This window comes from Mandrillus leucophaeus, unplaced genomic scaffold (assembly GCF_000951045.1).
Source record: "Mandrillus leucophaeus isolate KB7577 unplaced genomic scaffold, Mleu.le_1.0 Scaffold367, whole genome shotgun sequence".
NCBI lineage: Eukaryota > Metazoa > Chordata > Mammalia > Primates > Cercopithecidae > Mandrillus > Mandrillus leucophaeus.
In genome coordinates this window covers 1,019,355-1,037,194 of record NW_012103887.1, presented here as the reverse complement: position 1 = coordinate 1,037,194, position 17,840 = coordinate 1,019,355, and the positions used below count along the sequence as shown (strand labels likewise).

The following is a 17,840-nucleotide window of genomic DNA, read 5'->3' as shown; positions in this document are numbered from 1 at the left end:
TCCCAAAGTGCTGGGATTATAGGCGTGAGCCACCGTGCCCGGCGACCCTCTCAATGTTTCTATCGCCTCTAAAGAAGACTAAAAGTTCCCACATTGGCATACAAGCCTTCAGTGAATGGTCTCCTGCCTATTTCTGCCCCTTTCACCACCCACCTTTCCCCAGTTTGAATTCTGGCAGAGGTCATCACAGCACTGATGGACAGCAAGGAGTTGTCCTGGGTCCCATGCTGCTCCCCATCTTTACACCTTTCCTCAAGCCGTCTGACTCTACTGGGAAGGCACTTGGCGCTGGTCTTTGCCTGCTTCACCTGTCATTTAAACCCAGGCAGGGACACCCAACACTCATCCCTTCCCTCTCACCCTTTCCAACCGCTGCCCCAGCATTAGATGCCCCTTGAATGCCCTCAAAACACTATATTCATGCCTTTATCTCTGTACTCACCATACTGTATGGAGAGATTTTTGTTTATGTATTTATTTTTCCAACTGAACTACAAGCTTCTGGAAAACAAAAACTGTCTTTCTCATTTGTGAACTATAGCACCTGGCATGGTATCAGGTTCTCAATTAATATTACAGTTCCAGTCGTCTACATTAGAATGTATTTCTGAAAATACTTTGCAAAATTGTATTAAGCCCTCAAAGAAACAAAAAAAGTAGAAAAAAAAGGAGGGGGAAGGGAACTCCGCCAAAAACAGAATGTCTGTAATGCCAAATTAATAATAGGGGCTACAATCCTCTTTTATTCTGATTCTGTACAGAGAGATTACAAAAGTACTAGAAGTTAAAGGGGTTTATGTCAGAACTAAGACAATACATGATAAAACTGTAATCAGATTAAGGCAGGTTCTATACCTGCTTGCCTCTAGACTCAATGTTTATTCAAGGCTCATCATCACTGGTCACTAGAGAAATGCCAATCAAAACCATAATGAGATACCATCTCACGCCAGTTACAATGGGAATCATTAAAAAGTCAGGAAACAACAGATGCTGGAGAGGATGTGGAGAAATAGGAATGCTTTTACACTGTTGGTGGGAGTGTACACTATTAGTTCAACCATTGTGGAAGACAGTGTGGCAACTCCTCAAGGATCTAGAACTAGAAATATCATTTGACCCAGCAATCCCATTAGTGGGCATGTACCCAAAGGATTATAAATCATGCTGCTATAAAGACACATGCACACGTATGTTTATTGCATCACTATTTACAATAGCAAAGACTTGGAACCAACCCAAATGCCCATCAGTGATAGACTGGATACAGAAAATGTGGCACATATACACCATGGAATACTATGCAGTCATAAAAAAGGATGAGTTCATGTCCTTTGCAGGGACGTGGATGAAGCTGGAAACCATCATTCTCAGCAAACTAACACATGAACAGAAAACCAAACACTGCATGTTCTCATTTATAAGTGGGAGTTGAACAATGAGAACACATGGACACAGGGAGGGGAACATCACACATCCCGGCCTGTCGGGGGATGGAGGGCTAGGGGAGGGATAACATTGGGAGAAATACCTAATGTAGGTGACGAGCTGATGGGTGCAGCAAACCACCATGGCATATGTATACCCATGCAACAAAACTGCACGTTCTGCATATGTACCCCAGAACTTAACGTATAATAAATTAATTTTTAAAAAAGACAAAATAAATACCAACAGAGTACATAATACAACAGACAATCAACATTCTGGAGATATAACTATACCTGCTTCTGGTCCCTGGAACCACAACTGCACCACTTTCTTCATTTTTCCTTTGTAAAAATGTTGCGAATTTATTTCTCGTCCTAGGTGGAGTGCTTACGCTCTTTGTGTTAGTAGGTCCATCTACCAGGTCAGGCACAAACACTTCAGAAGAACTCAATGATTTATCGCCTTCAGAGCTATTTCTCTTGGTCTTCTTTGTAAATGAAGGAGAATACTGACTCAACAGGTCATCTTCTGACAACTCTTCTAAATAAAAACAAAATTATCTGTAAATCTTTGTTTCACATGTACTTAGAGATTTGGCCTTAACTTCAGTCTACATCACATTGTCCTAAAAATAAGGACTTATTTTTTTAAAAAAAACGATGCCTCATAAAAGAAAACATAAGGATAAGGATGATTCAAAAAAATTCCCTTAGCTCTGTTTTATAATTTCACACATTAGTTTAATATCAGTTGTTTATACGATTTCATGTTAAAATTACCCAAATCAAAATTTCAGAGCATAATCAATCCTGTGTGGCGATGTATTCATTATACTAAGGGTCTAATTTTGAATATAAAAAATTCTCCAGGAAAATTTATATGTAAATATATGGTTAATGATCAATTGTTAAAATGTTCCAATAAAACCAGCAGCTATTGATACATATGGTTTATGTGTTCTGGGTTTTGATGTACATTGTGACTGTCAAATAGTCCTAAGTAATTTGTGCTGTAGCTCTGATCCTCATTACTTCATTATGAGGCCCAAGAAGATTGCTGTGTGTCAAATATATTCTGTGGTACTAAAATAAATCATAAGACTAATAACAAAAGTTTAAAGTCTGAGATAGGTAAGTACATAGAGTCAGCACTAAGGTTCTTTGAATCACTTTGACTGATTCTGAGTCTGTACAGCTTCTTCTCCACAGAGGTGTAAGTGCACACTACCGTAAGCTTTGTGAAGTTGATAAGATAGGTTGGGGCTACCAAAATACCAGAAACAAGATGTCTCATATTTTTAAAGCACAGATTTTTGAAAAGCTGTATCAGCAAATTAGATGTTGATTCCTGGCAAAAGTGAAATCTGTTTATTATGCAGGGAATTGTAAGTCCTTGCAGAAGAAGAAAAACAAGTGTTCCAGGCTCCCCAACAAGGCTTTCAGAAGCCACACCAGATTAACCTCATTTTTTTTTTCTCAGTAAGGTTATTAGCATAGCTGTTTGGGGACTCCGTAAGTTAAGCATGTCTTGAATTTGGCAAGACACTTGAGTGTCTCTCGCATCATCCTAGCAGACGATGCAAAGCACTATCTACTGTATATTAGTTTTGGGGATTTGCAGCAAGTTGCGCAGGCCTGGAAGACTACTACTGGCAACTGTCAGTCAAAAGAAAGTCTGTCTCATATGCTCCAGATTTCTGTACTTGCTCTGATTCAGTTAAACATTATAAAAGCAGACATACTGCAACCAGAACTTTTAGACTCATCAATTTCCAGATGACATAGATAATACCCATTTGTTAGAAAATACAAAGATTCAAACAAAAAAAATCAACAGGCAGAACAATGAACTAAAATGAATTAAGATTATTGTAAGAGGAATGAGTTAACCCACATTAAGTTTAAAATGTAACTAGACCTGGCTTAACAGCAACTGGCAAATATCAATTATCAACTCAGCAAATTCCAGCAAAATGCCAGATTGCAAGAATGTGAATGCAATCTTAGTTTGCAATAATACAAGCACAGGACTGAAATAGTGCCACAATTCTAAATATTTATTCTGTGGTAAGCAGACCACATTTCAATAATCATACTCACTTTAACAATTATGCTATTATTAAAAACCTGTATTATATCCAGAGCACAACCTGAATGTCCAAGGAACATAATAGCCTGGAAGAGAAATTTAGGAGGGTCACAATGGCTATCTTTAAATCATCTGAGGGGCTGGTACATAAAATAGGAATTAAACTTGCTCTAGTTCTTTTGTTTTGTTTTTGTGTTTGTGAGTGTAGAAAGGGGATAAAACCTATTGATAAGTTGTAGTTACAAAAAAGCAGACTTAGTCTGACATAAAGAACTTGTAAACTTGCTGATAGTGAGCTATTGGACAGCATATCTTGATCGTAGCAGAAGAAAATGAAAGAACATGTACAGGCCAGGTGCAGTGGCTCACACCCGCATTCCCAGCACTTTGGAAGGCCGAGGCAGGTGGATCATGATGTCAGGAGTTCAAGACCAGCCTGGCCAACATGGTGAAACCCCATCTCTACTAAAAATACAAAAATTAGCCAGGTGTGGTGGTGGACGCTTGTATCCCAGCTACTCGGGAGGCTGAGGTAGAGAATTCCTTGAGCCCAGGAGGTGGAGGCTGCAGTGAGCTGAGAACACGCCACTGCACTCCAGCCTGGGTGACACAGGCCACACTCTGTTGAAAGAAGGGAGGAAGGAAGGAAGGAAGGAAGGAAGGAAGGAAGGGAGGAAGGGAGGGAGGGAGGGAGGGAGGAAGGAAGGAAGGAAAGAACATATATGTACAATGTACTTCTTCTATAACAAGTATATATTATCTTATATAACATACACAAAAACCTTTTATTTCATATGAAGAAACAAAGGTTCAGAGATAATTATCATGAAAATCATTTAGGTTCATAAGGAATCAGGATATTTCAGCTGAATATGTATAATCTATATTTAAATTTGAAAAATAAAAGCATGAATTAAAATCTGCAAGTCTTTAATTGTTGCTATTTCGTTCACTGATGTAGATGTCTGAGGGAAGGAAGTTAAGAGAGAAGGAAGCAATTATAATCATTCTTTCCATGTTAAACATCCTCTATGGTGAAAATATTCCCATGTTTCCCCAATACCTAGTATATTACTCTCAGCACTTCTGTTCAATATTGTACTAGAGATTCTAGTTTCCTTTTCCCATTTAATTGTCTTGGCATATCTGTTCAAAATCAGCTGACCACATATGTGGATCTTTTTCTGAACTCTATTATTCTGCACCAAAGCTCTCCTTACCTATCTTTACATCAGACACACTGTTACATCACACACTGTGGTTTATAGGAAATCCTGAAGTCAGGCAGTATAATCTTGAAATTAGGCAGTTCAAAAGAAAACAAGCTTAGATTCTTATACTAAGAAAAACAAATAAAAGGTATTTAAACTGGAAAAGGAGAAGCAAGATTGTCCTTATTCACAGGAGACATAGTCATTTATATAGAAAATCCTATATATTCCACAAAAGAGATACTAGAACTAATACGTGATGTGAGCAAGGTTGCAAATATATGATTGATGTACAAAAATCAACGGTATTTCTATATACTATCAATTAACAACTAGAAAACAAAACTGAAAACACTACTTACAGCAGCATCAAAAATCTGATATATAAAGATGAATTTGACCACAGATATGTTAAGATCTGTACAATGAAAACTACAAAGCATTAAAGACTTAAATGAATGAATCAGAAAACTCAGTATTGTTAAAATGTCAACTTTCTCCAAATTGATGTATGGATTCAACTAAATCTCAATAGACTTTTTATTTTTATTTTTTATCTGTTTTGAGACAGTGTCTTGTTCTGTCACTCAGGCTGGGGCGCAGTGATGTGACCACGGCTCACTGCAGCCTCGAACTCAGAGGCTCAAGTGATCCTCCCACCTCAGCCTCCTAAATAGACGGGACTACAGACACGCATCACCATATTCGGCTAATTTTTAAAAAATTTCTTTTGTTTTTATTTTTTGTTTTACGATAATGTATTCTGAACTAGTAAGACCCTTTGAGCAGGGAAGCTGCAGCTTTGGAGAATAACCAGCTGACAACTTTCTTAATTTCCTCTGCCTTCCAGGTTCAAGTGATTCCCCTGTCTCAGCCTCACAAGTAGCTGGGATTACAGATGTGTGCCACCATGCCTGGCTAATTTTTTGTATTTTTAGTAGAGATGGGGTTTTGCCATGTTGGCCAGGCTGGTCTTGGAGCACCTGATCTCAAGTTATCTGCCTGCCTCGGCCTCCCAAAGTGCTGAGATTATAGGTGTGAGCCACTGCACCCGGCCTTAAAAATTTTTTTTGTAGAGACAGGGTCTCAGTATGTTGCCAAGCCTGGTCCTGAACTCCCGGGCTCAAGCAATCCACCTGCCTTGGCCTCCCAAAACGTTGCAGTTAAGTAGGTGCAAACCACTATGCCTGGCCTTTTTTTAATAGAAATTAAAAAGCTAAATTCTAAAATGTACATGGAAATGTGAAAAACATGGAATGGCCAAAACAACTTTTCAAAAGAAAACAAACTTAAGAGACTTACACTGTCCCACTTCAAGATTTCCTATAAAGCCACAGTAATCAAAAGTTTGTCTGATGTAAAGATAGGTATGGAGAGCAATGGTATAGAATAACAGAGTTCAGAAAAAGATCCACATATATGTGGTCAGCTGATTTTAAACACATGTGCCAAGGCAATTAAACGGGGAAAGGAAAACTTTTTAACAAAGAGTGCTGGAACATATATTGCTGGAACAATATATGGACAGCCATATATACAAGGTAAAAAAAAAGCCATAATCCTTACATCACATCATATTTAAAAAAAAAACTAACTCAAAATGGCTCACAGGCTAAAACTGTAAAATGTAAGAGCTAAAACTAATGATGATGCTTGGCTGTGTCCCCACCCAAATCTCATCTTGAATTGTATCTCCCATAATTCCTATGTGTTGTGGGAGGGACCTGGTGGGAGGTAACTGAATCATAGTGGCTGTTTCCCCCATACTGTTCTCATGGTAGTGAATAAGTCTCATGAGATCTGATGGTTTTATGAGGGGAAACCCCTTTCACTGGGCTCTCACTTCTCGTTTGCCACCACGTGAGACGTGCCTTTCACCTTCCACCATAATTGTGAGGCCTCCCCAGTCACATGGAACTGTGCGTCCATTAAACCTCTTTCTATTGTAAATTGCCCAGTCTCAGGTATGTCTTTATCAGCAGGGTGAAAATGGACTAATACAACCATAAAACTTCTAGAAGAAAACAGGAGAAAATCTTCACGACTTTACATTGGGCAATGATTTCTTAAATATGACTGATATTCACCAGCATTTTACAAAACTGAAATACATACCACTTCTTGGTCTTTTCACAATGGATGATTTCCTTGGGAGATTTAACCCTTTAGTACTAATCACTCGTTTCACTCCCACAGTACTCGGATTTTCCTTCAATCGTGGGGCATCTGAAACAACACCCGACTCTGGTCTGGGAGAGTAATTCCTATGCCAAATGCTGCTAACATTAGCTGACTTTTGACATGTTTTGTCATCCCAACTACGACTTCTTGAATGAGCAGGCTAGAAAAGGAAAAGGAAAAAGGTTATTTGCAGAAAGAAAATAATCAATTTATTTCATTCTGTATCAACATAAATTATAAATAAACATCTTAAGTTACCCTTAAAAAGAACAGCTGTTGATGAAACAGCTGTCCTTGAATAACATTTCCTACTTTGCTGGTCCTATACTTTTCCATTAAATGTTTCTTATATTCCTAGGCCTGTTTTTCTTCTGATGAGAGTCAAGCAACTTTGTTAGCTCATTTCAAAAAAAAAACTCAAGAGCGCGAGCAGGTGTAGAAAAAAAGATTAAAAGCAAACAAATAAATAAACATCTTCCTAATACAAATGGTGCAAAACATAAGACTGCAACTGAAGAAACGTGGTCAGGAAAAAGGTGTCTTTAAAATGGAAAGCAGCCAGGCACGGTGGCTCATGCCTACAATCCCTTCATTTTGGGAGGCCGAGGCAGGCAGATCACTTGAGGTCAGGAGCTTGAGACCAGCCTGGCCAACAGTGTGAAACCCCGCCACTACTAAAAGTACAAAAACTAGCCAGGTGTGGCGGCGCGCACCTCTAATCCCAGCTACTTGGGAGGCTGAGGCAGGAGAATCACTTGAACCCAGATGGTGGAGGTTGCAGTGAGCCGAGAGGGAGACTCCGTTTCAAAAAAAAAAAAAAAAAAAGTTATTCACAATTACTACATATTTTGGAAGACAAGGATCTAAGAGGATGTCAATGATATTCTAATAGAGAAGGACAGCGAAAGGGAAAAAATTAGCAAAGATATAAAAAAAACATTACAATCCCACCTGACAAAAATCCCACATGAACTCAGAATCTAATCTAAGCCTGCACTTAAAGAAAGGGAAAAATAAAAATAAATAAAATAGATGACATTATTCAGAATACCCTTTGAGAATTAATAAGGAAGGTAATTTAATTGAGGGAATGAATATAAAAAAATAGCTTTATCAGTATGGCTCATGGCATTAGATCCCACTGATGGTTTTACTAAATAAAAGAGAAATAGACAAGTAGAAAACCAGACTGGGAAAAATAAATTCTAGATTAAAAAAATTCATTTGGTGTACAATTATGGTTCCTACAGAACTTTCTCTGAGAAGGATAAAAATCTGACAGGGATTTGAGCTGATGAAGGATGGCCATCTTAGTGTTCCGTAACATTGCCATTGGTAATGGGACATACTCAACATACCCAACTATTTTTGAGTTTCTGAGACAAAGGAAAAGCTTAAGAATCATTCTTAATGAAATTATAGGCTGGGTGTGGTGGCTCACACTTGTAATCCTAGCACTTTGGGAGGCTGAGGTGGGCGGATCACCTGAGGTCAGTTCAAGACCAGCCTGGCTAATATGGTGAAATCCCATCTCTACTGAAAACACAAAAATCAGTCAGGCGTGGTGCCACATGCTTGTAATTCTAGCTACTTGGGAGTCTGAGGCAGGAGAATCACTTGAAACTCAGAGGCAGAGGTTGCAGTGAGCTAAAATCATGCCACTGCGCTCCAGCCTGGGTGACAGAGCGAGACTCCAACTCAAAAACAAAAAAATTACAATGCTGTGGCCAGGTGTGGTGGCTCCACATGTGTGACCTCAGCAGTTTTAGAGGCCAAGGCAGAATGACTGCTTCAGGCCAGGAGTTCAAGACTAGCCTGGCCAACATAGCAAGACCCCACAGACACACACACAAAATCAGCCAGGCATAGTGGCATGTGCCTGCAGTTGCAGCTACTCAGGAGGCTTGATGCCAGTTACTGAAGATCGCTTGAGCCCAGGAGCTTTGATGCACTCCAGCCTGGAGGACAGAGAAAGAGACCCTGCCTCAAATTAAAAAAAAAAAAAAAAAAGAAAGAAATGACAAATACTATCAATAGTTCAGGTGTGTAAAGATAGGACTTTTCAGTCTCCTTCTTTCCATAATCATTCCTCAAAACAATAAGAATAAGAAACATAAACTTCATCTGCAATAAAATTAGGAGATAATCTGTAACTTCTAAACCACAGTGAAGAGAGAATATAGATGGAAGACATTAAAAGACTTTGTTGGCAGAAAAGAATATCAAAGAGAAGCCAATTCCACCTACAGAAACCTGGAGAAAGGCTTGAGAATTAAAGCCTGGGAATTACAGAAGCCCCTTGTGGGGGGATAACTCACTAAAGAGAGGATTATTTGATCCCTTGTCTCCATCTCCAAGCTGACCACACAGCCAAGTCAACAAACATCTACTTGCCTTCAGAACTAGAACAATTGAAACCCACAAAGAGTAACAGACTCTGTAGCAGGCATTTCTGAAGGTAGAGAGATTCATTTGTCTGAAAACAGAGATGAAACAAAAGGCTAAATATTGAATGGCAAGGAACCATGCATGCTACCCTTTCCTGGCCTGTCCCGACTCACTTTCCCTATCCTGCTCTCAAAATACAGCCAGCCAAAGTTTAGACACCCTTGGCAGACATCTCTTTTTGGAAAAATGTAACTGTGCAGAGAACATTCCAACATTGGAGAATTCATAAATCAAATCTAATGTGTTATCAACCACGTTACCCAAGAATGAAGTCCAACATCAGAAGCCCCACTCACTCACACAGCGCTCCCTAGGAGCTTTTCGGGGCCCCTTCGAATATGGCTGCACAGAAGTTTCCACCATGAGGGAGGAAATATCAACAGAGGAGAAAAGTACACAGCAGTTACAGAGAGTGGAAGAAAACTCAAAACATTATCATATTCTGAGAGAAAGGTAAGAGATGACATCCAAATCTTCAAAAAACAGACAATTAGAGTCCCTAGATATAAAAACATGATAGAAGTAAACAATTCAACAGAATTTCCTGCACTGATAGAACAGTTCTGTGTTGTCCAGTGTTAGCCACTAAGCACTTGAAAGGTGGCTACTCTAACTGAAGAACTAAAATAGCAATTTTATTTAATTTTAACAAATTTAAATAGCCACACACGGCCAGTGGCTACCATATTAGATGGGGCAAGGTGAGAAAATAGGGAAATGGCAACCTGAGTGGAAGGTTTACATAACTGAAGTTGATAAAGTTCATTTTTAGTGTTGTTATGGATTTGTGCTCTCTTGGTAGGCCTGGCTTATTTCCGCTTACAGTAATGGTTACTTTCAGTGCTCAGTGGATCACCAGTTTGTTAGGGGTCATCTTTTCCAGGCTTACTTCTTTTTTTCTCAAGATCTGGTTCCTTTACATGGTAAACACTAAGACATTCTTAGTCCATCCATAATGAACAATCTAAGAATTCCCTTAATATATCACTTTTTCTACATACACTGCTTTTTTTTGTTTTTTAGCCTGAAATCACTCACCCATCTTGAAAAACTCTACTAATCCTTGCAAACTGAGGATACACATCAGTTTCTCCTTGAGCAGACAGTAGAGAGCTTGGCTTGGAATCACAGCTTCCCTATTTATTAAAATGGTGAGCTGGAAACATTAGTTAAGTGTCTTCTAGCTGTTTCCTCCTCCGTAAAATGAGAACGGTGCGGACTTCAGAGGCTTTCTGAAGAGTAAATGAGTTACTATGTCTAAGGTGCTTAAAAGAGCACCTGGAACATAGTAAATGCTCAGAAAATGTTTGCCATTATTATTATGAAAATGTTTGTCACTTAGGTGGAGTGAGGGACATGCTTTTTGTTTCCACAGAGCCTAGAATACACCTTTAGTATAGCACTTACTGCATTTCTCTCTATAGAATCACATCTCCTTCCTATTTAGGCAATGGGCATTTGACCGGCAAGGATCTTACTTTTCCTATATTTCTTCTTATTCTTCATATTCCAGAACCCTAGCTAACCTAATTACATTGTTTCGGTGCTTGATAAATGTTTAGTAAAGCGATAAAGTAGTGAGCAAGAATTAAACTGGAAGCTTGCGGAAAGAAGCAAATGTTAACCAGAAGGACAACTCAAAGAGGCAAGAGGTTGTAGCAACGAAATGGAAGCCAAAGTTTACTTCCAAGTTTTCGGGTGTGAGACCTATAGGTGACACTCATTCACTCAACATATAAACATAGTAAACATCATACAGCAGTGAGGACCACCAAGTTCTGCCTTTATGAAGACCCCATTCTATTGCAAAGAATCAGAAAAGAATAGAAGCATAATGTTGTACAGTAGTAAGTGCTAAGTAGAAACATAAAAGAGAAATGTGATTAAAAGTTGATTAAAAACATGTAGAGTTTAGTTTTGCCTATGAATAGACTTGAGGAAATCAGAGCTGCAAGAGACGGTGAGAGAATTCTGTGGTTGGTGTACAGGAAAGAGACTGGAGTAAAGATGGAGATGTGAGTTCTTCACGTAAATGGGATTAAAGCCCTATGGATTTACCTAAGGAAGAAATGTAAACAGAAAAGAGAACAGAGGATAAATAGGAATACAAAGAGAAAGAGAATGATGGGAGACAGTATCTTAAGGAATACATACAATACTGAAGAAGCAGAAGAAAACAGCAAATTGTGGCCAGGCGCGGAGGTTCATGCCTGTAATCCCAGCACTTTGGGAGACCAAGGCAGGTGGATCACCTGATGTTGGGAGTTCCAGACCAGCCAGGGCAAAATAGAGAAACCACAACTCTACTAAAAATACAAAATTAGCTGGGCGTGGTGGTGCATGACAGTAATCCCAACTACTCGGGAGGCTGAGGCAGAATAGCTTGAACCTGGGAGGTGGAGGTTGTGGTGAGCTGAGATCACACTCCAGCCTGAGCAACAAGAGTGAAATGCTGTCTCAAAAAAAAAAAAAGAAAAGAAAACAGCAAATTGTTTAAAGAAACAGCAGGGCATGCATTAAATATTTGTTAAATTGTGCATGAGTGAAAACACAGCTTTAACTCCCGAGCATTCCTAGGTTTGGGTCTTCAATAAAGCCAAATGCCACAGAAGCTGAACGGAGTGAGATGAGAAAAACAGGCATCAAATGCTTGGTAGAGTCAAAGAAATGCTCAAGGATAAGGGTTTGATAATAAATAACAGTCACTTCTTTAATTTTAAAAAATTAACCACTATCCCTATGCTCTAATACATGTAATTTCTCTAGGATCAAGTTGCTTTTAAGGTACACTCTGCACAGAGCCTGGATATAGAAACGCTTAAAAGACGCTTTAGTGTATGAAGATTTGCCTTTCATCACAGCTCTTGAGACATAACTAAAATGTGTTTTCATAGAGCGGTCATCAAAACGTTACCATAGCAGTGTCCGGATTGTAGTCATCGATCTGTTCAAAAGTATTTATATCTTTATTTCCAAGTGCTATTTGAAGAGCTATGGAATCATCAACATATCTAGGTTAGTAAGATTAAGGACAAAGGTATTTATTAACAACCAACCAAATGATACTAAACTTAGATGGAAAAATGTTGTCTATTGTCACAGAAAATCCATACGTTTATGACTTAAATGGAGTCTCCTTACTTTATGCATCAGCATCACTGAAAGCAAAGACACAGTTTGCTAGTCTCTATCTGTTCCTGCAGGAGTTGGTGTCTTCTGATGAGGGCCCATGCCATCATTGACTCCCTCTCTTTCAAGGGAAACAGAGGGGAAAGTCCTAGCCACCACCTAAGTGACTCAGGGCTCCGAATCAGCCTGCATGCACATGGCCGGTGGCTATGGGAAGGGCATCCTCTCCTGGTGCACTCAAATGCCCAGAATGCTCCTCCTGATAAGTTGAGCTTGCTTGCCACGAGGAGGTCCTCTCAAGAGCCACCTTTGGAATGTGTACCGTAAGTGACGGACCCTCTGTATGCTCCTGTCAGTCAGTCTAAGGAGAATGCATAGCGGATGAGCCTTTGGTTTATGAACAAAAAGTTGTTCTAAATTTTTACTAGCATGGTAATTTAAATGAACAATATACAGATTTCACTATAAAAAAAAAAGCAAAAAATAATGTGCAAGCTTTTTACTAAAGGCCTCACAAAAAATATCACCATAAAAATATTGAAGAAAAATACTCAAATTCTACCATTCTGGTTCAGAAAGGATACTGCCCAGCGTAGCTTAGTGTTTCAGGATCAACATCATCTTCATAGGCGTTCAGAGGAATAAGTTTCCTTTTGATGGGATCAAAAACTAGCTGATAGAGGAAGGTATTGTTGGCCCGAATAAATCCTTTGATGTAATCCTCTGGTACCGTGATATTCATCTTGAGATAATGTCCAATTTTCTTGATAACCTAACAATGCATGCAAAAATATTTTATCTGCAACTAAAGAACAGGGAACATATTATCCTCAAGACTGACTGATTTACATTACAGGGTCATGAAGAGGGATTGAAACATTCACTGCTTTCATCTACGTTAAAAAATTCCACCAGCTAACACAACCATGTTGTATCACTTAAAATTCTAAGTCTCATAACTAGTATTTTGTTTGTTTTTTCTATTACTAATTTGAGGGATAAAAACATACAGTTATATAATACATCGAGTTTGTGTTTCTAGGTGTAACTCTGAGATACATTATTCATTCAACTTCAAAGTCCTTTTTATCAAGAAAGGAAAAAACAAAGAACATCCAAAACCTGAGAATTTAAAAAAATCCAAATATTCCGAGATCACATTTTTAAACCAAGTTGACATTCTGATTTCTGTGACAGTCACGGATGCTTAAAACTGGAAAGGATCCTAAACATTGCACAGTAAATTCATAGATGAAAAAGGGAAGACCCAGAGAACCAAAGGGATCCTGGAGTCACAGGCTAGTTAAGGCATGTGGTCCTATTCCCACTTGGGACACTGTCTTCCAACCTAGAGATCTTTCCATTATATTACATCACTCTTAGCCCTGAGGACTCATGCCTTGTACTCTTGGAAACAGAAAAATGGAATTTCTGCTCTGCAAACTGCAAGGGCTTTAGAGAATATCCAAGGGGGAAAATGAGCTTCTTTGATGTTTATTTTTTAAGAGAAACTACAAAGTAGTGATGTCCAGAGTCTCAGAATTTTCCAGAGGATATATGACACATGATATCAAATGAGACTTAATGAGGCAGCAGATACAGGTTGGGTACACATTATCCAAAATGCTTGGCACCAGAAGTATTTCAGATTTTGAATTTTTTCAGATTGTGGAATATTTGCATATACACATTATGAGATAACTTGGGGATGGGGCCCAAGTCTAAACATAAAATCCATTTACATTTCTACACACTGACAGCAAGAGGGTGAAGGAAAAAAAACTCAATTTATGTTTCATATAAGCTTTACACACATAGACTGAAGGTAACTTTATACAGTATTTTTAATAATTTTGTGTAGCCTTCACATGAGATGAGATGTGGAATTTTTCACTTGCCATGCCAGGACTCAAAAAGTTTTGGATTTTTGAACATTTCAGATTTTTGGATTAGGAATGTTCAACTTGCATACAAACACATCTATCTTACTATTAGGCCACATTAAAGAGATTTGCATAAATGCATGATTCCTCTCTCTTATCATTTTTATTTTTCATAAAAGCATGCTACTTATGCTAACATGTAATGAGTTTATTATAAAGTTTAAGTGTATTGATAAACATTTAAATTTGTTTTAATTTTTAATTCAGTAAATATTAATAGCTATCACCTACACAAACAAAAAATATTACCATAAAGAGCTTGAGGAGGGTAAATGGATCTTGAGACCAAAAAGTTTGAGAACCACTACTATAGAGTTATAGCACAGAAGTCAAAAGACTCTGAGTTTAATTTTACCCCATAATATTTTGCCCTTGAGACTCTTTATACTAGTCTTTATTTTAAAACTCACTACTTTTTTGCCAATTGCAGAAGACATGATTTTCCCAATATACGTTAGTTGCTAAAGCAAAGTTCTAGTGCCTCAGTCATTTGCTCCTTTTAGTAATGTAATATAGGTGATTCACGTAACAGAATATTTAAATCCATATTCTGATTTATTATTTTATTAAGGAAATGCTTCAGAAACTGAATATGACACTTAGCAATTCACCCTTACCTTTACTATATCTGGATTATTGGCTAGTCTTAGGACTTTGCATGCTTTTGCCAATCCAATCCCACGCAGTGATGAAAGGTAGTCACAGCCTGAAAGAATACACATGTAACGAAACTTCTCTTCTGTGAATATATCCCCAAGTTGTCTGCACATTCCTAGCCGAGCTTGATCAATTTCAAGTCCATTTCCAAACTGGTCCATCTTTAAAATCACCTTCAAAAGGAAGGGAAATTGTTAATACCTAGAAGGGCCACTTTTATTTGTCATTATCTAAGCCATTGCAATAATTTTAAGAAATCTTTCTTGTTCTTCACCATAACACTGAAAGAGAGGAGACACAGATAGAGAGGCTGATGACTACAAAGTTTACAAATAAATTATGCTGAAGCACAGGATACAACTAGACAAGGCTATACAGCCAGGACTCAATTGCCACAATTCTGGTATAAAGAAAGCTCTTTTTGCATCTCTTTATTTCCTACTTATGTTACAGGGTTGACATGATAATCAAACAGTAATGCATACAAAAAACATTTTCTCTTTCTCTGTCACTTGTACCTTTTCAGTAATCTTTTTCCTTATTGTTGAAACAATACATGTTTATTGTAGAAAATTTGGAAAATATAGAAATTCGGGAAGAAAACAAGTCATCCATATTCCCTCATTCATCACTGTAGCCTAGCATTAATTAACCTTTTGATAGACACCCTTCTAGTCATAAATACAGGCATTAACAAAAATGAGAACATCCTGTAGTTTTGTATCTTAATTCTCCCCTAAAGTTTTCCATGAGATAGTTTTATACATAATTCTAAATAACTGCATCGCAACCCATTAGTACATAAGTTAGTATACCTAACCTAATCAAGAAATATAAAGCATATGTTGTTATTATTAAAAAATAAAACTGATAGGTCCACATTCTACTAAATAATTTGCATAAAACAATAATAAACCCCTCCAACCTTAAGGGCTTACTTTGAAAAAGTATCCAGAGTACACAAACATCAAGCAGCAAAACCCTTCTTTTCATTTTAAATAATTATTAACATTATAAAAATAGATGTCAGTTGCAAATATTCTATTAAAATAATTTATTTTATAAAACTTTGTAAGTATTGTAAATATTATAAATTATAATAATTTCCTGGACAGGAAAAACTTCAGCTTCTTGATTTACACTACTCCTATCTACATAGAAAAGTAATACATAGTAGTCAGAGTTGAGTACCTTTTTACAGCCAAAAGCTAGGAGATCCGAGTCCTCTGTAATTATGGCTTGTACAATTCCCGCTTTGTTAAGATAGGCCAACTGCGCATCAGCTTCATAGGGAGCCACGAGGCAATCTACGCCCTGAGACCGGGCAGCCTGGAAGAGAATCAAAGTGAATCTCTAGCACGGCATTTGGAAAGTACTAAACAACTTCCTGTTTCAAACCCACTTTATGACTAGCCTCAGCACACACATGCTAATATTACTTTGAGAAATCATTTCCTTTGAAGTAGAGTTTTTCTACTATAAGTTTCAGTATATGTTGAACTAATTATATAGCCACTAAGACATTTTTTTAAAACTCAATTTATAGAATTTGGAGAAAAGAAATACTGCTACACAGCCAGAGGAAAAAAGAATCCTACAAGTTACACAAGTAATTATGTTATTTTTTGGAGCTAGGTTCTGGCTCTGTCACCCAGGCTGGAGTGCAGTAGTGTCAGCCGGCAGGGCGCACTGCAGCTTTGACCTCCTGGGCTTCCCACCTCAGCCTCCCCAGTAGGTGGGACTACAGGTGCATGCCACCACGCCCAGCTAATTTTTTTGTATTTTTTGTGGAGACAAGGTTTTGCCATGTTGTCTAGGCTGGTCTCAAACTCCTAGACACAAGTGATCCACTCGCTTCAGTTTCCCAAAGTGTTGGCATTGTAAGAGTTAAGCCATTGTGCCTGGCCCAATTATTTTATATTATAGAAAGCTTCCATCTTAAGAATGGCTATATGTTCCAAAAATATACATTTGTCTGGAGTTTTGAATATATGTTCCCCATAAAAATAACAGGTTGCCCTGTCAGGCTACGAAAATCAGTGTACTGACAGAGTATTGATAAAATTATAGACCATATTCAGCAATGTCTTAGGGGAAAATACATACACGTGTGTGTATATGTATACACACAAATACAACTCTCCCCTAATAATATATCTTACATATATATTATAGACTACAGCACTATATTTAAACCAATGCATTATGAAAAAATACTTTTAAAATAACCTTGCTAAGAAAAACAGTCCCTATCATAGCCTCTGTGTCAAAATCTAGCCAGTTGGAACTGGAACCTCCATGTTCTAAATTATGGGAAAATGGTTCCCAAGGCCTGAAGAGAGGCTTTGGGGAAAAAAAAAAAAAAGGGAAGAAAAAAAGAGGAGGAAAGAGGTATCAAGATCCTGCTGCTATCAATTTTGGTGACAATTTGCAATTTGCTATTTTTCTCATTTTTTTCTTTTTTTGTCCAGCAATAGTCCTACTCTCATCCTTTTACACCACTATTTATGTCCAATCAGGGTTTCTCCTCTACTTCCGCACACGATGCAGCCTCTCTTCTCCCGACTACACAGAGCACACATTTCCCTACACATCACACTCTCTCTCTCCTGCATCCCACCCTTTCCTTCTAGCTTCACCCATACAGAAAGAGCCAGAGACTCAAATGACAAAGCCAAAATCGGAACTGTAGTGCCTATTTTAGCTCAGGAACTGGATGTCAGAACTGTAAGCTAGAAAAAGCTGACTCCAC

The 17,840-nt window shown here is 38.1% G+C and overlaps 1 protein-coding gene across 1 annotated transcript in view; it reads right to left on the bottom strand.

Moving 5' to 3' along the window:
• Nucleotides 1-17,840, bottom strand: part of EXO1 (exonuclease 1) — a 62,593-nt gene that overhangs the window by 32,001 nt on the left and 12,752 nt on the right. Inside the window, exons 4-11 of the mRNA XM_011990034.1 lie at nucleotides 16,655-16,682; nucleotides 16,280-16,417; nucleotides 15,049-15,261; nucleotides 13,073-13,260; nucleotides 12,274-12,370; nucleotides 6,846-7,071; nucleotides 1,720-1,971; nucleotides 489-498 (exon numbers count right to left, since the gene is read on the bottom strand). Coding sequence (XP_011845424.1) covers nucleotides 489-498; nucleotides 1,720-1,971; nucleotides 6,846-7,071; nucleotides 12,274-12,370; nucleotides 13,073-13,260; nucleotides 15,049-15,261; nucleotides 16,280-16,417; nucleotides 16,655-16,682 — 1,152 coding nt within the window. The remainder of the gene's footprint in view (nucleotides 1-488; nucleotides 499-1,719; nucleotides 1,972-6,845; nucleotides 7,072-12,273; nucleotides 12,371-13,072; nucleotides 13,261-15,048; nucleotides 15,262-16,279; nucleotides 16,418-16,654; nucleotides 16,683-17,840) is intronic.